Source organism: Thermobia domestica, chromosome 12, assembly GCF_964235325.1.
Source record: "Thermobia domestica chromosome 12, izTheDome1.hap1.1, whole genome shotgun sequence".
Lineage (NCBI taxonomy): Eukaryota > Metazoa > Arthropoda > Insecta > Zygentoma > Lepismatidae > Thermobia > Thermobia domestica.
In genome coordinates this window covers 160,177,228-160,199,638 of record NC_137465.1, presented here as the reverse complement: position 1 = coordinate 160,199,638, position 22,411 = coordinate 160,177,228, and the positions used below count along the sequence as shown (strand labels likewise).

General features: G+C 34.9%; 1 protein-coding gene across 2 annotated transcripts in view; it reads right to left on the bottom strand.

The window, feature by feature from the left end:
• Positions 1-22,411, bottom strand: part of LOC145666781 (deoxycytidylate deaminase-like) — a 149,853-nt gene that overhangs the window by 114,468 nt on the left and 12,974 nt on the right. For both annotated transcript variants that reach the window (XM_081734338.1, XM_081734337.1), the window contains exon 2: positions 4,732-4,945. In XM_081734338.1, coding sequence (XP_081590464.1) covers positions 4,732-4,945 — 214 coding nt within the window. The remainder of the gene's footprint in view (positions 1-4,731; positions 4,946-22,411) is intronic.

Sequence of the window (22,411 nt, the reverse complement as noted above, 5' to 3'; positions counted from 1 at the left end):
TATTCAACCTTTTATTCTCGGGTACCCCTACATACAGTTCGTCATCCAATTGTGTACCCCTGAAGCTGTTTAGAAGAAATTAAATCTTAATGAACTTAATGCACATGTTCTGTTGATTAAGAGGGGGACAAATAGATACCCAACAAAAGGACCATCAGTGTGCCAATCAAAAGTAGGGATGCGCACGAGGCAAGATTTATGGCTGTCTCGTCTCGAAAATGTGCTGTAAAAGTGATGTCTCGACTCGAAAAATGTATATTTTTCTATTGGAAAAGCCGTGTCTCGACTCGAATTTTGTCAGGAAAATCCTGTCTCTACTCGTCTAGTGCGCATCCCTAATCAAAAGACTATTTACAGGACTGCATATCCGGAAGAATTACCATGAGAAAGTTCAAAATTTTCTTCAACTATGATCATTCAATAAATATTGGAAATATCTTTTTTTCTTTTAAGATTACATACCACCAGAAACATCTTGGCGTACCCCAAGGGGCACGCGTACCCCCGGTTGAATAGTACTGCTTTACACCATATTTACGACATGAACGTCGTGTCGACGAAGAGTCAGTTCTACAATTACAGCGAATAACAAAGAATGGCGTCTGGTGCTGGTTGCATGACCATGAGAACAGGGAGACATTGACAACTTTGTATTCGCCAGCCCCAATCTTTAGGTGTCAAAATTCAGCTTCCAAGCCATTCTTATACTCGGAAATAGACTCTAAAACTGTGAAACTTCGCTGAAGCAGATGTTGGTGGTAGTGATTGTGACTGTACGGAAAATATATTTTTTGCAATTTTAGAAGCAAATCGCTTATATCACAGTTTATCTAATGAATCTGAGATAGTGACACCATTAACACCTACCACACTTTTCTCTCCAGATGAAATTATACTTTGCACATTAGATGTAGTGTTGTTGAAAATTTTAGCGTAACATACAAGCTCAGGATGTTGTTTCAACAGCTTTATTGTATTGCCTTTCCCGACGTTGAATAGTTGCGATGTTGTATCACAACCTAACAAAGCATGCATAAATGGGAGACTCGTACATAAATCTTCTCCAAGAGTTATTTTTACTGTTTTGATATCCCATACCCGATGTTTATGCGTGATGAACTTCGGAACTGGATGTAAAAGCATACAACATAACATTGACATGGCAACAAAGAAGCACCAAGATGTCTGTGTCATCTGCAATAACAGTTACATTGCGTTGTGTTGCTGCTTCTACAGCGGATTTTAAAATTAGAACATCGGCATCCCCTCTGTAGTGGAGGACGTCGTAACCTGCTCCTTCAAATTTATTACCAAACAAATGCAGAAACCTTTGTTTATTACTTTGCTTTTCTAAAAGTTTTCTTTCATCAGTTGGAGTTTAGTTTCTGGCTTATATCAGGTGGCCCACGTGCTTTACATCTCATATAAGTCACATCTTTCGTTGATGGTTTTCCAGAATATCCATCGAACACTACAATTTCTTGCTTATAACGTCGCTGAACATACTGAACGTAAGAACTCCAAATGTCAGAAAAGGTATTCCCTAGACATCATGGAATACTATGTAGAAGAGAACCCTCATATAATGTATTTGATTCATGTACTTCCATTTCTTTCAGTCCAGACAGTATATATGAGCAAATGCCATCTGCCATGGATGCTTTGTTAGGACTCTAGGAAGGAAGGAATCATCAAACAAAAATGTTAGGTAGCTGCAAAGTCCATATTTGAATAGATCTTTAGAGATGATCCCCTGTGATGAAGCTAGAATAGTGAAGCATCGAAATAGAATATGGGGCTCGAGGTAAATTACATCTTGTTGTACAGAGTACTTGTTTTCCCTCCCATTGTGACAGATTGCTGTTTCCGTTTAAATGAATATTCACAGCCGTTTCCGCCTTGCATTAACATCATTATTGCAGATTTTTTCATGTTCACGGGATCTAATGCAACCATACCTGATGTTAAGCTTCTTAGTGTTTCATCCACCTCAAACAACTTCATATTCTGGAAGAAATGATAAAGGTTTTCAAAGTCAAAGATGCCATGTATTTGTCTTGCAGTCGAAGTCTCCTTATGTTGGTCACTTATGTGATACTTCACTCCTGTAAAGTCCTACATTGCTCTGTTCACATCATGGCACCATGAATTGTACTCATAGTTGTCGCTGCGCTTCTGTCATTCCTCTTCCTCTTCTGAGACCTCCTGTTCTTTTAATGCTTCTCATTAGCACCTGCTCAATAAGCAAATCAGTGGATAGCCCAGCCCAGAATTGATTCTTTCGACGTACAACATGAATCCCTTACATAAATTTCGTGTGAATAGTGAATGACTGTCCTTAAGATTCTGTTTATTTTGAAGAAATAGGTGAATACCTTTTCCATACAAATTATGGCCAGAAACAGCAAAGTACGGAAGTATTTTTTTTTAGGCTATTGAGGGCAGAAGCCAATCTCCAGTTCTTTCAGAAGTAATAAATATTTTGAGGGTATTGATCATATGCATGTATTGAATCCATAATCACATCTACTACTACTACTACTCTACTGTATTCTGCCTTGTTCTTTTTCAAATCTTGTAGTTTCTCGTAGACATTCAATAATTTATGGTCATGTATAACTTTATTGATGTCATTTCCAGTTGCATAATCATATAATACTTTTACATCACCAATCATGGAGTGTGAACTATGTGGGGTGATGTCATTGCTGGTGCGGGAGTTACTGTGGCAATCTTTTCCATTCCATGAAAAGTGCCATGCTCATTGACAGTCCCTATCTTGTGATCGATATTATTATTAACGTATTGTAAGAACTGGCCAGGAAGGACAGAGACATCATACAGGGTAACCGATGCACTTCTCTCATATTTTTGGATTTCAGCCTAAGAACAAAATCCATGTCGGTGCAGGGAGTCGATGAGGAATTTAGAGCCAAAATGATGGTGTATCTGTACTCAAAGTCCAATCTGCAATGATGCTGTAATTACTCTTGGTCCTGTAGCTTGCATAATTGCTTGTCCGATCGAAGCTGCCTTTTGACTTTCTTTTGGCACAATGACTGTTCCTAGAAATTATCTCAGTGTTTCTAGAAGATATTTGAGACACTTACCAAGATATGCCATTTCTCCTGTTGATGGGTATGCCATAATACCTATTGGAGTTGATCGTATGTCATTTTATTCTAGCTTTGCAGCTGTGACGACAACCCTCATTTTCTCTGAAACTGGGTTATCTTCTTTTGGGGTATGTAATGTTCTTGAAGGATGGAATGTGCAGTTCTTCTGAATGTTACAACATTTGCTTTTCCCAGCAGATCTGTAATAATGATTTCTTCAACATAATGACCCATAACGAGCTGCTTCATATATATCTCTCAATATGGTTCTTCTTTAGATTGTTCTTGTTCCAGTTACTGTTTCATTATTTTGACTAGATCAGAGACGGTAATTTGTTTATCACCATTTTCTCTTAAATATCGCATAGCATTCAAAAATGATTGCTTCCTTACTTCTCGAGGAGATCTTTCAATCTTCTTGCGTTCGTGGTATGATTCTTGTCTTACCTTCGTATAACGCTGAACGGTTTCCCACTCAGAAAATTAACAGTACATTGCTGATGATATACTGCATCTGCAGTTGGTAAATCTTCAAATGCCAACCTCCCCTAACAGTACGGCTCCAGTGATAGTTCCTTTCCTTACATAAGCTAAAATACTCTCGTGAAATTTATGCGCTCGAACTGTGAAAACTTCTTTCGAGTTCCTTCTCCAATTTGTCTTTGTTTCTTGCCCGCACAATAAACAGTGTGTTCTGAAGTGGAAAGAAGGCTCTTGAGACCTCCGCTTTGCAGGGGAACATGACGATTCTTTTACACTATTGTTGCGTTTTGATGATGAAATGTACTTTGAGTTACCACACTTTCCTACAATTAATATGCACATTTCGACTATCATGCACACGTATCTGGCTTCCCATTTCTTCACTCGCTTTGTTGACACATTACTTCCTTTTCCCCTCAAAACAACAATATCATAACGTAACAATGTTTTCCCACATAATACACACAAATCGTTCTCCGAGTCCTCCACAATGTAACAATTATTTATCTTACACAGACGATGAAAAAATCTCTGAAGTTTAAGTGTAGGTATTACGTCAAGTTACGGATTACAACAGTTAACTCCATTTTGAGGGGCACCCAATCTGCTCACATCTGTAAATTCAAAATCACAAGACATTTGTAAAGATTGTTATATATTCACTTCTGTTCACCATTATACATATGAATAGTTCTGTATTCAATTCACTCTGTTTTGACACTACATTTGTAAAAATTGACCTTCTAGAAGCTGAGTTATAATAAATTTTGCGTTCAAACACAGTTTCTTGCCAATATCCAAGATGGCTGCCAAAAATGGCGGATTTTGCCTGGTCTGATTTTGGTAGACTTTTGATATGTTATTCAGGGTACTTGATAGAAACTGAAAGAGCCAAAATCATTTCTGTTGCATTTTGTTCTAGGTCATTCGGTATTTTGACTGGACTAAATTCATATTTGACCTATTTAATCAATTAACTCTTTAAACATGAAATATTTTTATACAGAGAGTACTGATTACTACTCGATAGAGCAAGTATTTCAACTAATAGAATATCAATGTTTAAGTTGTTTACCTCTACAAAATTCACGATGAAATTATCATAGTTTTTATCTTACTTAATATGACTCACCGATATTTCACTTGAGCAAAATCCAACATCGATTTTGCAGCCACCGTTTCTGTTTTATCATAATATTTATCTGACAAATAGACGACTTCCTTGATACCAGATTGGATAATCATTTTTGCACATTCATTACACGGGAACAGAGTAACATACATTGTGCAGTCTTTCACATCAGCGGAATTCTTGTTCAGAATAGCATTCATTTCAGCATGGCAAACTGAAAATACAAGTTCTTAGTGCAACAACGAAATTAATTAAATAACTCTGTTCGATTATTGATGCTTACTTACTAATCCTTAATCAGCAATTTACTAAATTTACTTATCATAAAATTCTTTTTCTGTAGCTATGGATTGTTTCGATCGCTAAACTCAATTCACATGCCACGAGTTTGGTATCGTTAAGATCGGCACATTACAACATACGCTTAAAGTTTTCGTTATATCAGGGCTTCCTCAAATTCGAGTTTATTTTTGCAAAAAAGGAAAAAAGGTCTTCGAATTTCAGGCTTTTTCTAACATATAGAGAAGCAAAATATTTAAATATCTTGTAAAAATTCCTTCAATCCTCTTTAAAACCATATATTCGTATAGTATTTTCGCTCTAGATTACCAAAACTAGAGGAAAAAGACAAGGAGATACGATATTTATCTAGTCACTCTGATTACCACCAAAATATCAATTAGAATATATGAAATTACACTAAACTCCCCAGTATTATAAAATATAAAAGCTCATGGCAGTCAGCAGGCTTTTTGCTTGGGTGATGCATGATAAACACAAAGCTTTTTTCTGGCTTTCTAGACTGAACTTTGCTAAATCTCACTATTGTATAAGCACTGCATTTGCTGGCGTATAAGATGTACTGATTTTCTTCTGACCCGGTGAGATCAAGTCTTAAGTGGAATGTGTCTTACACCCCAAATACAGAGATTTTTATTATTTCAATTTCAAGATTTTATGATTGTATTGTTTAATGTTTCCGTGGCTTCCTTAAAGTGTACAGCAGCATTCTACTTACATACAGTTCAATGACTAGGTAAACGAAGACTGGGTTTAATCGTTCTATTTATCATTTTAATGTTACGCCTTTCTTTGGACGCACATGCGCTATAGAAATTGTCAGTCACATATACCAATTCTACACTTAGCTAAGCATTGGTAGCTATTCTCACTTGCAAGGTATAAACGAAGGGTGAGGGAAAAAACCAAGGAATGTCCATGTTTGTGCTTTATCGGGTGCTTTTGTAAACGGGGTATTTTACTCGTGGGTGGAAGGAGGAGTCGCTCGAAGTAAGGAAGAAATACAATACTCTCATATCTGATAATTGAAATCATGAATAAATTTTATTATTATTATTCTTTCTATATATGTTCATTTGTGAGTTAATCATTCCATATCGGACTTTCGGAGAAAGAAAAAAAAACTATCCAAACAACTTATTGACCGTGCTGATAGCGACTACTCCCCGTCCCGACCCCGTTTTCAGTTTTGTTAGTGATAGGAAAAAGAAGAATGAGAAAGAAGAGTAGCAGAGGGAGGCAGGGAAGAAGAGAAAAAGAGAAAGAATGAAGAAAGATAAAAGATTGGAGGGGAAAGGATTACTGGATAATTCAGGAAATATAGTAATGAACTTGAATGGTTATTAACGAAGAATCAATTCCGAAGTGATCCGGAAATAGACACATGTCCATACATACGAGCCTGATCTGGGTCCAGACGACTGCACAAGAGGGAGTTGCCCAAACCCAGCCCAAGCTAGATGAAAATGGAATTTAATTGGTTGTAAGGTAATCCTGAATGGTAAATATTAACTATCCAGTCTCTGAACTCCGTAATCTGAGATCGACCACACATATGAATTAGCCGAAGAAAGGAAGAAAAAAAATCAAAGTTATCAACTTAATATATTTATGTATTGCATCAATAGGAATTTCAACTTCTCTGACAGAAGACGTCGTGTTCAGACTCATCCTGCTATTTTGGCCTCTCTCCTAGAGCCGATTTAAATCAGTTAGTATCGGTCCTTCATGACCTTGGTTATTAACTCTAACACATATCATAAATCATGACACACACATTATAAATGTTAATACAACTGAACAGTATCACTACTACAACTTAAAAACTAAATTTATGATTCAGACACACACTCATTCGCACAGGACAATGTATGGGGTTAGCGTGTATCATTAAAGAAAACCATCTAGCTACGATTTCGCAAACATTTATTACATTTATGGAGAAGAAAGAACTAAAAAAATTATTGAAAGGACTAGTTCTTAGTCATACTTCAACAGAATACATAGTATTATATCTTCATAAGTCAAAACAATCAAATGGCATTACTTTGACTTAACTTTATATATTTAATCACATTGACAAAAGGAAAGAAAAAAATAATATAATTACATATATCACGTCTTAGGCGTGCTAAATCAAATTTATAATACACAACATAAGCAAAGGAGACATTCATTTTACATTAAAAGAAAATTGAACGAAGAGGAAAGAAGAAAAAAAAACTTTTGAATATAGTGGAAAATTATGAGTCTCTATCTCACATCGAGACATTCTAAAAATTCTTATACATCCTGTTGCGTATATCAAAACTGAGCGTTCGAAATCATTAGTAATGCACTATTCATAGTGTCCAAACATTTCGCTCCATTTAATTTCGTTTATATTTATACAGATATATAGATATATTCATAATAATCATTTATTGAGCAGATATAAACTAACAGTTTGTAGATGCACTCGCATGCTGAACAGGTTTTCCCACCTAGGGACTTCCAAAGACAAAATTTGGCCAGAGGATGGTTTCCCCTTGTGTCAGTCCATTTACGACTTCACTATTTCATCAATTTCAGGTTACTTGTTCGTCACTGGGACACCTCATAACACCTTTCAGTTATCACGTGTAACTTTTGTATATAGTGTTCAGATTTAAGACGATCTTTCACAGGTGTGAGGATTATGATGATTTATATTAAGGAAACCACTGGTTAGGTTCTAGAATATATATATATAGGTAAGGGCGGATTCAGGGTACACTTTCCAAAAGAATTTTCGGGTTGGTCACTTAAGGATAATATTCATTATGGTTTGGGTTACGTTTTAGACCTGCCATTATTTCAAAACACATGCCATCGACAATAATTCCACAGAAGATTGCTAATTACATCTATTCAGGACAATGGAAAAAAATTGTACAATTTTCGGCGGTATTCTTAAAAGAAAATCTACATATTTACATCCGTCGGATAATTGCTTCGAAACTCTGGCAACCACTTTACATTCGGGGTAGACACGAGCTCTCTTACATATATCCATATAATCCATTTAATATTCTACGTTTTACTTTACTATCTTATTCACATATTAAACACATTTACATTTTGACGTATACATTTATCTATCTATCTATCTATCTATCTATCTATCTATCTATATATATATATATATATATATATATATATATATATATATATATATATATATATGTATATAAAACGTGCACACATTTAATACATTAACCTCCACAATAATTCTTCAAAAGGTTGCAACATTGTACAAACAACAAACAACTTCCGACATATGAAAGAAAAAAATTAATTAATTTTTGCTTATACCGCGTGTCTATGAATTTTGTGGTTTTCACATATGTATTTCGAAGAAATCCAAAAAGTACGTAAAGCAGGCACGTAACATAGAACATTCCTAATTATATATATATATATATATATATATATATATATATATATATATATATATAATTATATATATATATATATATATATATATATATATATATATATATATATATATATATAGATAGATAGATAGATAGATAGATAAACTAAACACAATATTAATTTTGGGCCCAGAATTATTACAAGATTTACGAAACCAAAAGGGAAGGAAAGCGACCAATGGATTTAGAAAAATCCCAGAAGGACGAAGGTGAAGGTACGTAATTGAAATATCGTCAAGTACGAAGTCATTATTCACTTCGGCAATGGGTCAAAATATGATGGAAAAACCCAGCCACTATATACTTCATCCATGAATCGTGTCTCGCAATGTTTCAGCTGGTAATTTCAGATCAGAGTTATACGTTAAGTAATTGGTAATTAAGAAGTTCGAAATTTGGGGGGGGGCAGGTTGAGATCTAAAAAAATGTTGAAGAATGGAGAAGAAGGAGAGATAGAGGAGAGGAGAAGAAGAAGAAGAATGGCGCGCCAAAGGCTTAAGTGAGAATAACTAAACCTACAAAGATAGGGGTCGAATTTCACTCTCAACAAATCCATAGCCAAAATATTCTTGACATGCCGAAAAGGTGGTCTACCCAAATACGTAGACTAAAATAAGTTGTCTCCAAACTTACAGCGAGTCCGTGCCCTCAAGGGAATTTTCAAAAAGGCGGAAGCTTTAAGGAAATTCCCCCACTCACCGTAATCCGGCTGTGTCCTTAGAGACTTCGGCCCTACCGGAAGGTTGGTGTAGTCTCTTAATTTAGAATTTCCAAAAAAATCTATCCGACCTCGTCGAAAATGAGAAGGGTCGAGAGAAAAGTACGAAAATTAAACTAAAGTCGATGAAGTAAGAGCAACCCTAATTATGGATTTGCCAAAATTTAAAAAAAATTAAAATTAAATAAACTGAATTTTGAACTGGTGATTTTCACTTGCCAAAACTCACCAGTAGCTCCCCTTCGCAAGAGTGCCAAATCTTGAAGGTTTCGATTAATTTCTATAACTATCTAGTTTTAAAACTAAGAAAAGAAATGAAAATATTCAAGGGGAGAGGGGCATCTATCGACACCTGGGTAAGAAAACGAAAGTTTTTAGTAACCAGTTAATTTAATTATTGAAATCTATCCGACCCGTCGCCTCTGCGAACACTGTATATTAGCCAGAAATAGGTGACGTAAAAAATCTCAAGTCGCAGGATTGTCTATTTAAAACCGACCGAAACATAATTCACTACAGCCCCAAATTCTACAACAACTATTGTCTTTTCATAATTGATTATTAAACATGTCTAGTCAGCGATTATATGATGCTACCCATGCTGTCAGACGAGATTCTTATGGATAAACACTACTGCTATAGCATACTAAACTGTGAAGTAAGAACATAGTCCAACAAGATATCACCCTCCTGTTCGCGTGAAGTTCCGGCATAGGGGTCAGAACCCGAGATATTTATAGCACGTACACATTTAATATATATAGGCCAACACGTGGCGAAGTATACACTGGGCTCATGTATATATATATATATATATATGTATATGGGTGTCCTATCATTTATATTCTTTACTACAATATATTATATAATATTTATATTATCATTTTATTCATTTATTAACACGCCGTATTTTATAAACACCCTATTTTATCTATCTATACCCAGACTATATACACATTTCATTATAATATTTTAAAATCTATTAATCACTACAAACATTTCTCGTTCCGATCACTACACAAAACCTCACTCGAACACAAGACTCTCTTGCCACACACACAATACTACATAATACTCCGGAGCTTCATTAAAAAAATTATATATACGTTCACATAAAATAAGATTATCTGCGATAATATTATTTAATTTTATGAAATTCTGACTGCGACAATGAAATTATTCTGCAGCCACGAAAAAAAATTAATATTGTAATTTTAGAAAGAAGACTAGCATCATATCAGCTGACTTTTGTTAAGAATATATGCAATGTCTATTTACTTAAATATTTTAATTTCTAGATTACGTAGAATGTTGTAATTTTTGGAAAACCTTGGCTTCGGATCACTTTAACTAAATACATGTTCATATGGGCTGGGAATAATATTTGCTCGGTGCTAATCAAAAAAGAAAGGTCAATCTCATAGAAACTCATGGTCATGAAAAGTCAATCTCATCACAAAATGCTTGAGTATCGACATATGTATGACGGGTAGTAATACATTTTGACATTAGGGGCTACCAACGATACGATCAACCCTTGAACCACTGAATGTGACCTTGTACAGGGAATTTTGATACTATATCACTCTCATTTCCTGATATTGGTATAAATCGGTATGATGGGTTTAGTTATTAATCGAATACGAAAATGTGAATAGCAAATTATACACTGTTCACACTTAATTATTTCACACATTATTCCATCACTCAACTACAATTGCTACTAATAATACTACATTACAAACACACACATGCCACATCTATAATTACAGAATACATTAATACATGTTAATACATACTAATCATTACTACTAACTCACATAAACAACGCCCAAATTTTACCATATTAAATCGGCTCTATCGATTTACGAAAGGAAAGGTAAAGAAAGGGACAGGGCCAATTTGCCCTTGTATTCACTAAATCACATTCTTAATTCAAACTGTTTAGTTAATGCCCAAACTATTTATTGAAAAATGTAGCCCCCTTTCCTTATGACAACTATATGTTCAACCCATCCCTGTTGGAAGCTGTATCCCCAAGTTGGGAGTAAACAGGAGCAATCTTGAAACTTTACACATGCATTATGATCACTATTCTAACTACAATGAAATTAAATACCGCCATGTTACTACTAGATAAGCAAAAAAATCACATTCGCTACATACACGAACAGAAACAGCACGGGAACAGGCCTTACGTAACCCTAAAAGGAATAATTTTCAGGATAAAAGATTTTAAGGGAGAAACACTACTCTTCCGAAACTGTTTATGGATCTGTAAGGACAACTAACAAACCAATGCACTTCACTTGGTAGAACCTGTCCATCACTAATTATATCTGCAAAACATGGCGTCACTGACTTACACTTCCTATTTCAGCTTTTCAGTCCGTTTTTTTTTACTCTGAAATTTAGTAGATTATGGCTCCGTGGCTTCCTGGATGGTATTTATTCAACTATTAAACTAGATTTACCTTATTAATGCAGCTTTTCTAGCTAATTTATACTTTTTGCTGAGCTGGGAAAATCTGGGTCTGCTGTCTTCGGCTTCTTGGTGTAGTATATCGATTCTCGCGCATTGATATGTCGCGTCGGTAACTGCACCAATCAAAACAAAGCTTTTTGGCGGTGGAGCATTTGAAACGAATGAAAAATGGTAAAATGTGAATTAAACTAAATTTTAGACAGACATAGATATCTAAAAGGGGGTGAAGAGAGGTCCAAACAATTCTGCCAAAATTTTAGATTGGTTAATTATTGCAAAATTTTCGTCCAATGGTGGGCCTATATTTCCGAATAGCACTGACACCGTGAGATTTGTAATCATCCATTTAAAATATCCATATACGAGATTTATAATTAATTAATATATGAATAAAGATATTAATCCCCAAAAATATGATTCCTAATGAATTTTTACCATCTTCCATGTTGATTTGGAATAAGATAACGAACAAAGACATAAATTATATAAACAGAAATAAATTTTTTGTTAAGTGGGAAGTACAGTCGGTGCAAAAATTTCTGGCACCCTCCCATCAAAAATATCATTACATCAGATTCTAATGGTACATTACACGTTGTCCTATCTGTCGGTGACTTTTCGTACTATTTGACTTTATATACCATGAATGCGTACATGTCGAAATGTCCATGTAAAAAGAGGCAAAATATTTAATAACCCTACTCTTTTTACCTTTCTATTAGGTTTTCAATGTTAAAACTCCGTTTTCTCGAAAATACAGTTGTGTAACATTCCATCTTTTTTCTCTTACACTTCAAACACGCTTAGGACGTTCTTGCTCAACAGATGAAAACTCACGGGGTTATGCAAAGAAAGTGTTTAAGTCTAAATTAATTACTATTCTGACCTAATTTTCTTATGTTAGTGTAAAGTAATTTCCCAACGACAAACGAATTTTCAAAAATTATGCTTTCAAAAAACTAGTGGAAAATAAATATAGAATGTTTAAATAAAATTTGTGGTAATGCTCAGGGATACCATATGAACACTGCAAAAATTGCAGAAACTACTTGTAGACACAGTAGAACACTGTACACATTACCGACACTCTTTGAAGAATTTACCAGATTTTAAAAAAATGTGCAAAATATACGTCATCACTTTGTTTTCAAACTGTTTGCCGAGAAGAAGTGTTTCAAATATGTCATACTAAATATTGTTTTTAGAGAAGTAACGCTTTTGGACACGCGAAGCACACTTTATAAACACCATTTCATCTTTTCCCTCAACATTTGTACTAAAAGTATTTCAATGGTGCTTTATTTTTTTTTTACAGTGAAAGCAACGTTTAAATAATTAGTGATTATTTTCTAAATTAGTTTCATTGATCATTTCTAGATGAAGCGAAAAATTGGCACGAAAGTACCATTTATTTCATATCTAAAAAAGAATTGACATGTGTCTGCTGAACTCTCAAGTACTCGTAATGGGTCCTGCAACGAATAATATATGATCTTGAATAAAAAGAATGAGTGAAGTAGTTCGGATTTGACTAATTTTGCACTGCTTGTGAAAACGGTGTTTCGAAGTGTTACACAGTGCAACAAATTTAAACTTTTCTGTCCTTCAATTTAAGTTATATAATTTTAAATAAATGACAAGTGCTGAATTCATTAGTTGAAACCAGAATATTCCATTACGTCACAATTATGTTGGGCGAGCCACAACACATTATGCGAAATGTACCTATTTATACATATTTACTATCTAATGTAGGCTAGGATGGCGTATTATATTAATATTAAACTTCGTTGACTTATCGTTTAAAATACTTTCTTTGCTCACTTACGCATGTAGACATCTTCTGGAATATTTCTGATGATAGACCAGCAATACTCAACAAACATACTTGCAGTCCATTTTTCACTGTAACGCTTTTCAAATGTTGCAATGTCTTCATGAAACCGTTCTCCGTGTTCATCACTTACCACGTCGAGGTTTTGAGAGAAAAAGTCAAGATATGAGTGCAAAAAGTGTAATTTTAATTATCTGTTGCATCCTATGAGTTGAAAACTGCGCACCATGTCACTGACAATAGCTTCATAATTTTCAGCCTTTACATTTCCAAGAAAACCTGAATATATTGATTTAAATGAGAGCGAAGCTAATTTCTCAATTTCAAAGTTTGGTTCCAATTTTCATCCTGCATGACTGTTTTAATTTGTGAACCGACAAATATTCCTTCTTTAATTTTTGACGAACTTACGTTTGGAAATTTCTCCTTAAAGTGCGTGAAGGCAATACCTTCTCAACTAGTGCTTTAACAAAAGTCTTTATCAACCGAAGTTGGTATGTAATGGCGGTAAAAATACACCACCTCTTGAGGGTTCACAATTGGTTTACGAGACATGTTCTTGGTGTCAGGAATGAAACCTTGTCTTTAAGGCCAGTAGTTATGGACGTACTGATTTGCTTTGCCCTGGCTATCCCACTCACATCAAAAACAACAATATTTGATGAATCCTTGTTGAATTCCTGTGAGAATACCAATAACTTTCTAGTCCCTATCCACATGCCATTTGATTTTTAAAAAAAATATTCAATGAAGTCCAATATCGCAGTTATAACTTCATACGTCTCTTTTGTATGAGCCGCATATGCTACAGGAACAGATGGGTTAACATTTCCAATATGTGGAAGCTCTGCCTTCAGACTTAGTTTCGAGCTGTCAATAAACAAGCGCCATTCGTGGGATTATGTTCATGTCCCAAAGACTGAAATAAGCCATCTACATCTTTGCAATAAACAATGCCTCCATTTTCAACAAAATAAGCTCAAAATGACTTTATCCTTTTCTAAACAAACTTATTTTTATCATCTTTAGCTAAGAGATTCCAACCGTGAAGCCTGGAGCTAAACAATTCCGCTTTTCTTTTAGGAAGATATAAGTCTCGTACAAGATCGATAAACTCTTCTTGTGTGATCAAATAAGATCAATAAGACATTGCACTCCACTGCACATAGCTAAACGTTTATTCAGTACTTTCTTGAAACTCAGATGCGCAGCACACATTACCACAAAAAGACACAACGTATCAAATTCGACCACTCCTAAGAAAACACTACTCAGCAAATAATAGAATCGAATCAAAAATTACTCAAATGTTAAAACATATGGCAACAGACTTAGGCAACACAAATCTGAACTCGTTTATCACTAGATGTTAATGAGCTATTACCTGGAATTAAGATAAAGAGTGAGGAGAAATGTGAGAAACTAGTGTTCCCTATTATAACGCAGAAAAAGACTTACGCAGTAGAAAAGAATTGAGGAGATGAGGAGAACCCTTTCTAAATAACGTATTCCTTCTGTAAAGAAGAAAAAATTTCGCTTGGATGATGTTTAAATGGGCGTATATTGTTAGGTAGTATATTACATATGCAACCATTTTTATCTCAAGCGAATTTCAGTTCTTTTTGCTAGTCCAGTGGTTAGCACGTGCGCCTTCTGTGCACGGGCTCTCAGTTTCGACCCCAGTAGAACACTGAACGACACAGTAGCTCGGATTCCAGCTTAAACTGTAGACCCACGTTTCATATTGTCTTTCTGCTCGAAAGGTACGCAAATTTCAATAACTAAACCAAACATTAATCGTATTTCATATCCATCCGTAAAAATAGAGTAATTCACAGTTCAAAATTTCAAACTTTTCAATTTTTCACGAAATTGGTACATGCAAAAATACGTAAGAAAAACATATTTCCATGTAAATGACAGATTTCGTATTGCACAGTATTATTTAAGCATGCTTTAACACTATTTCTCTTCGTTGTTGGGAAGTATGGCTTCAAAACGACACAGAAATTCTACTTTGATATGAACTGGAATGAAAAATTATTACTTACACGGGATGTATTTGAACATGAACCCACAAAGTGTTGGTGATGTACATATTTCCTGAAAGTGTGAGTCAAGGTAAGATCTAAACCGGTTACCAAAATTAGGGAGGTCTCAAGCATTTCGCTTGAGGGCAGCACGTTACTAATTTTTATTAACACATTTAAGCGTGTCTTAAAGTCCGTTGCAACCCCGAAAAATCTGAAACGGTGAGGCAGATATGAAAACAGAAAAGCATGTCTTTCATCATTTTAAATATATAATGTATCAAAGTAAAATAAATTGTCCCAGGGTCCCAGACGGAGTCCAACTCAAAATTTCTAAATTGAAAGAGGAATCAATTTGCACATTGTATGAAAGTTGGTGTTAAATAAAAGAAGATAAATCAAGTCGCGACTTTCTACGATAAGCTTGTGCAAAATAGCGGTCGGTCAAAATACCAACACAATATTCATTGCAAAGTCTATGGCCACTCGCATGTATCTGAAACGATTTAATAGGTGTAGAAACGAAAACATCCAAACATCCAAACAAGCAAACTTCCGTTCAAAATAAGCTTGTTGTGTTCTAAATCTCTTCTGTAAATTGCGATATGCTAATTGTCGCGCATTCTGAACACCTTTGACACGAGTTTCATTGTCAACGTATTGACATGGTATGTCTAATTCATTATCGAGCGGTGTTCTAGCATTCCTGCCAAATAACAAGTAGTGTGGTGAATATCTTGTTCCCTCGTGGATATGAGAATTTATTGATAATACTACATTTTGTAGTTCTGTATCCCACGATGTCATTTTACGATCAACATAATGTTGTAAACAATTCTGTATGATTCCATTAGCTCGTTCTGCTGCCCCCACAGTATAATGACAACAAAATTTAAGTAAATGCGAAATCTATCCGCAAACTGCTGCATAATTTTAGATTTGTGTGAGGCTAATCTGTCTAAAACAATCTGTCATGGTACTCCAAATAACGTATGAGTTCATACAACACTTGCACTATTGACTCAGTTGATACATCTTGAATGCTGCGTGCTATAACCTATCTTGTGCAGGCGTCGACGGCTGTTAATACATGTTTGTGTCGGTATGTACTTGATAAAGGCATAGGGCCGAATTCGTCTAAGAAGATTGTTTCCATTGGATTATGATGGAAATGTTTGCGCGTGCAATGGAATTCTGCCTGTTCGTATTTTATTTACTTGACAGGAAATACATTGTTGACATTTCTGTTGAATAAATTGCTTAAGGTTAGGCATATAAATCTTGTTAACTGCGGCTGAATAACATTTTGAGAATGAAAAGTGTGCACCTCCTAATTTAGCATTTGTAGTCGGTCAAAGACGTAATTTCTCAAAGAGAATGGTACGCACAAAAGGTATCTGTATCCTCCTGGATATTTTTGCTTTCGAAATAATTTACCATTTCTAATTTCGTAGTAAACAGACTGACGTTCCAGTTTTGGGTCTTGTGCTGGCTGTCCCTCCAAGGTAGCAAATATAGGAGAAAAAAATTTGTCTTGTCTTTGTAATTTTGCCACATCTATCTCATCTGTAAATGCAATGAATGTATCTAGTTCGTCAATTTTGAAATATTCTGAAGTAGGAGGATTATTGGTTTCCCTTGACAAAAAATCCGCCAAATTTTTGCCACTTTTTACATGAACTGGTGTATACGAAAATTCCGCCATTTGTAACTGCCAACGTGCTAGTTTGGATGGTAAATTTGGTGTATTCTTTAAATACGAAATCGCTTTATTATCCGTGAAAAGAAAAAACTCTCTGCCAAGCAGAAAGACTTTGAGTGCTTTGAAAGCACTGAGAATAGCTAACAGTTCCAAAGAATAGATGTCCAAATTTTTCTCTCAGTCTCTTAAATTTCTGCTGTAATAACTAATTGGGTACCATTGACTATCCTCCTCGCACTGCACTAAAATCGCAGAAATCGATTTTCTTCAGGCATCTGTGAACAAAGCTAGGGGTTTTTTCGGGTCATAAGGCCGGAATTGGCGGAGGGTCATAGGGTCGGAATTGGGGTTTTCATGAGTTCTGCCTTGAGTTGTTGAAAACTGGCTTCCTGTTCTTCTTTCCACTCGAATTTGACATTTCTAAGCATCAACCTCTGTAAAGGCTCCGCTATTTCTGCACAATTCTTTATAAATTTCCTTATATGATTCATTAACCCTAAGAAGCTCTTTAACTTTTTAACCGTAGTGGGTCGCTGATAAGTCTTTATAGAGTTGACAATTTTGTCTGAAATCTTGTACCCAAATCGAGATAAATTATGTCCTAATGCAATAATTTGTTCATAAAGAAATTTGCATTATTCGACAGATAGCTTGAGTCCCGTTTTCCTTACCCTATAAAATATTTTTTTCTAAAATTTGTAGCATTTGTTCCTGCGAATTTGTGCTACATGCATATAATGTCATCCATATAATGCATAACATGCATAGGAAAAACATTTGCAAGTGTCATTGTCATAATTCTATTGTACACTGCCGGACTATTTAAATAGGCTTGGGGAAGAGAACAATAACGAAAGCTCCCGATCTGTGGAATATTAAATGGTGTCACATCCCTAGAATCCTATGCAATGGGAATAGTGTGAAACGCATTTTTGACGTCCAAACTAGAGTAGTAGATTCTTCCTCCAATTGTAGACAAAATATCGTAGATGGGAGGTAAAGAAATGCTTTGTAGCACTGCATGCTTATTCCACAATCTTGAATCCAAACAAATTCTCAGATCACCATTCTTTTTCTTAACAAATAGCACCGGAGAATTATATGGGCTCTCTGCAGTTTCGAGCACATCTTGATCTAACAAAATATTGATTTGTTCTCTTATTTTTGGTCTTAAGGCCGCCGGGACTGGATGCTGGGCTTTGTTAAATAGGGTGTGAGTTTTTAGTTCTATGTAGTGCTCATAGTTTTTCACTTTTCGCAAAGAATTCTCTGTCCAAGCGAAGACATCTGCATAACGAAAAATCAAATCTAAAAGTTTCTCTTTAATTTCCGGTGTTGCGGTTTTCCCTATATCAATTTTTGACTTGCCAAATAACTTTTGTTCTTTTTTTAAAAAAATCTGACTCAACCTCCTCTGATGTGGAATGAAAACAACTAAGTTCCTATTCAGACACGACATCTTCTGCAAAAGCTATAACTTCGTTTTCGCCTAGTGTGATGGTATACACAAAAGGGTTAATAATACGAATGAAAAGTTGTTCTTTCGATAAAACTTCTCTAGGAATCAAAATTCCAGATTTTTCTTCCAATTGCCTATTAGGTTCTAGTAAATATTATTTTCCAGTTCTAGAATTGATTAATTTAACTTCCACGTAAGTCTTAGTTCTAGCGGGAATGGAAATACTTTGTGTTAGTACAGATATGGGACATAAACATTGCTCTAACAAATTACCCGTTTTTGGTGAGACCTCATGATCTACATTTTCTTTCCCTGTTGGAATAAATATTCTAGGTTGTTTACCAAACCTACGCAAAGTTAAAGTACTTTTCTCCATATCAATCTGAGACTTGTGAGCTAATAAAAAATCATTTCCAAGCAATAATTCTTGCGAAAAAGACTGTATTATTCTAAACACATGATAAAAGTTTCTATTCCCTATCCGTAGTTTAATTAAAGCTAGTTTATTTGTAACCAGGGAATTCTGTGTAATGCCTCTAATTTTAGTATCTACATTAAGAATTTTAGCAGTTTTTGGAACCATATCTTCCCTAATAATAAATATTTGTTATCCACAATCTAGTATTGCCTTAGCTAATTTGTTTTGTATTAACACTGGAAGTAGAACAAAATCTTGGTCATTGATTTTAATGGAGGATTTTACTACTATTTCTTTCAGTGTGTTTTTGTGTCTGTGAACGTACCTCCTACATTCACAGATTTTACATGTTTAAATGACGTTTCTTTAACAAACAATTATCCTCAGAATGGAAAAAATGACCACAGAAGGAACATACAGGAGCTGCTGTTTCCTGAGATGGATATGATTGGTATTGTTGAGGATGATTTACTGGAATATATGTTGCTTGTTGATTTTGAGGGAAGCATGTTTGTGGATAAAAGCTACAATTTCTGGAGGTTGAACTTTAGTGATGAAAGGTTTTAGGATTGTGGTCACGTCCTTTGCTCTTTCGATTATTATAATATTGCTTGTTACGATAATATTTACCATTGTCTTTTAAGTTTCTAAAATGCTTACTTCTGTTTTGCTTGTGTTTGTTGTTATAATCCTTATTTCCCGATTGCTGTGTTTCGTTAACCTTAGCAATTTGCAACGTTAATTTTTCTACTTGCTGTTGTAATTGTTCAATCTTAATTGTGTCATTGGTGTCTGAAATATGCTGACCAGTGTTTTGTGTTGAATATTGTTTCATTTTTGATGACGCATGCTTTTCTTCCTGACGCGTGCTTTTTTCATGTGTGTCATCAATCGAATCGGAATCAGAAGATTCAGCGCTTTGTTTATTTCTTAACTTCGGGATTACCGATTTCCATGATTGCAAGTTGCGCGATTCTCGCTGTTCTCGTCGTTTTACTTTTGCCTTAGTTTTTTTTCAATTTTTACCAAAGCTGAAAGTAGTTCATCAACTGTTTTAAATGTTTGAGTTCCTACTCGTTCTAAAAAAAAATATGGCTGTAAAGCGAAACAATAAGAGCAATAATCTTCTCTTCTGCTAAATTGTCATCAAAACGTTTGATTAACAGCAACATATCGTAAACAAAATTTGTCACCGATTCATCTGGACGTTGAACACGTTTCCTTAACTGGTCTTCTATATCTAAGTAAAGAGTGGATCTTCCAAACTCTTTAATGATACAAGCCCTTGGCTGATCATACAACAACTGAGAAATGTCTCTACGCTCAAAAAATATCTTTAACCATTTCCGAAAGTCTCCTTTAAAAGCTAAAGGTAACATATCCTTCTTTTTCTTATCGTCCCACGAATTGATGTTGGAAATATCATCATACTCATCAAGATAGTTTCTGATATCTTCTACTGTTCTTACATCATAGCGAGGGAGTGGGTACTTGAATGTTTCTTGCAATGTCAGAACTTCCTTGACCGTCAGTTGTCTGACTTTGCGCTGACGTACTATTTGAAGCCATCATTATGTTTCAACGTGTGCCGTACGAGTGTGGAATATGTGTTTGTGTAACAGAGTGTTTCTTCTTACTTTTCTTTATCTTTAAATCTTCGAGTTCAATGTTGTCTAATAATTGACCTAATTCATCAACAGGCATGAAAATTGTCTAGTAATCAATCCCTAATGCCAAACATATAAAAAATCATATACTGTTTATAGCATAATGCAATAAAGCAATAGCAAGCAATAAATGTGTGTCAACCATATTATGACCAGAAAAAAAACACGGAACAAAAAAAGTATCGAAGAAAAATGTCCTAGTCAGAATCGAACCCAGAACCCTACAGGTTCATTAAGACGCTTCTACCATGTCATTCTGTGAAGAATACTTAATATTGGGGCGTAAATTGAGAATCGAACCCTTGACTATAGGCTCTCCGTCTATCTAAATCTTAAGTTGATTTCTCACAGAATGTTGCGAGAGATAGAGACAAACATGGATTAAAGAGAATAGAAAACTGATAATTGGGTGATAAAGAGGTTTTAATTTCATTACTCGTTTTTATAATAAGAATAAAGGCTGTGCTTGAGATACGAATCAAGGAATCTGAAACTATCAGATAAGGTAATATGAAAAGGCACTTACATTATGATCCTTGAGGTAGTTGTAGGAAACCTCGAAGACTCCGCCTCCTCTGCTGCTTATGTAACTTCTAAGGCGAATGGCAAGTCTAGAACTGAAGTATAGACTTGGAATGATGTCAAGCGAACGTTGGTGGTCCTTTTATATAAAACTGCGGAATGCAATCCGCATGCCTTTCATATTTCCTTGTCTGGGAGTTCCACGTGTATGTCTGATAGAATAAAATAAATTTTGGGCTTATTTCAATAAAGAGGACTAGATCCTGCAAACAACCCTGACTTAATTCATTCAATTCAGACAGTTAATGTTTTGTGCTCAAGCCAGCTTTGAATTATTTACACAAATTTTTACAAATTTACAATAATTTGGGTTTTTTAAAATTTGGTATATTACAATATATATATATATATATATATATATATATATATATATATATATATATATATATATATATATATATATATTTGCGATTTCTTCATTTTACTTGTATTTTAGAAACTTTCTTTTATTTATTAATTTTCTTGGATGGTTTCTTTAAAAATTAAAAAAAAAAAAACTTTGATGCTTTTTCGATACTTTTACTACTTGCCAGGTTTCAGACGATATGCTAATACGCTCAGGAATATTACCAATCATTTCACTTACTTGCAGTTGTGATTCTTCATCATACTTTGTACTTCCTATTTTTCAGCTCTCCCCTAGGGCATTGTTCACGGAGGGTAAAAACAGGAGGAAAAGCAATAAAAACATCGAAAAAAAAAAGAAGTGACCGACTGGGCTAAAGCAGTGCGAAAAACATCTTGTCTTATCTGCCAGCCACACTGTGAAAAGGCAGATTCCATTTTGTGCGTTCTTTTTTTTTTTTCACAGAGAAGGTTAGAAGCATGTTGATTTGGTTCGAATGGTGTATGTATTTTTTGTCCATAGTGTGCTGCATCACCATTCGACGTGTGACTGGCACTTATGAGAGGGTTCACTGCTCTACTCCTGTGAGTCTGTTCCCTTTTTTCTTTAAGATGTTTTTATTGATTCTCTTCCTGTTTTTGTCCTTCGTGAATATGGCTCTAGGGTAGAGCCGAAAGCTAAGGA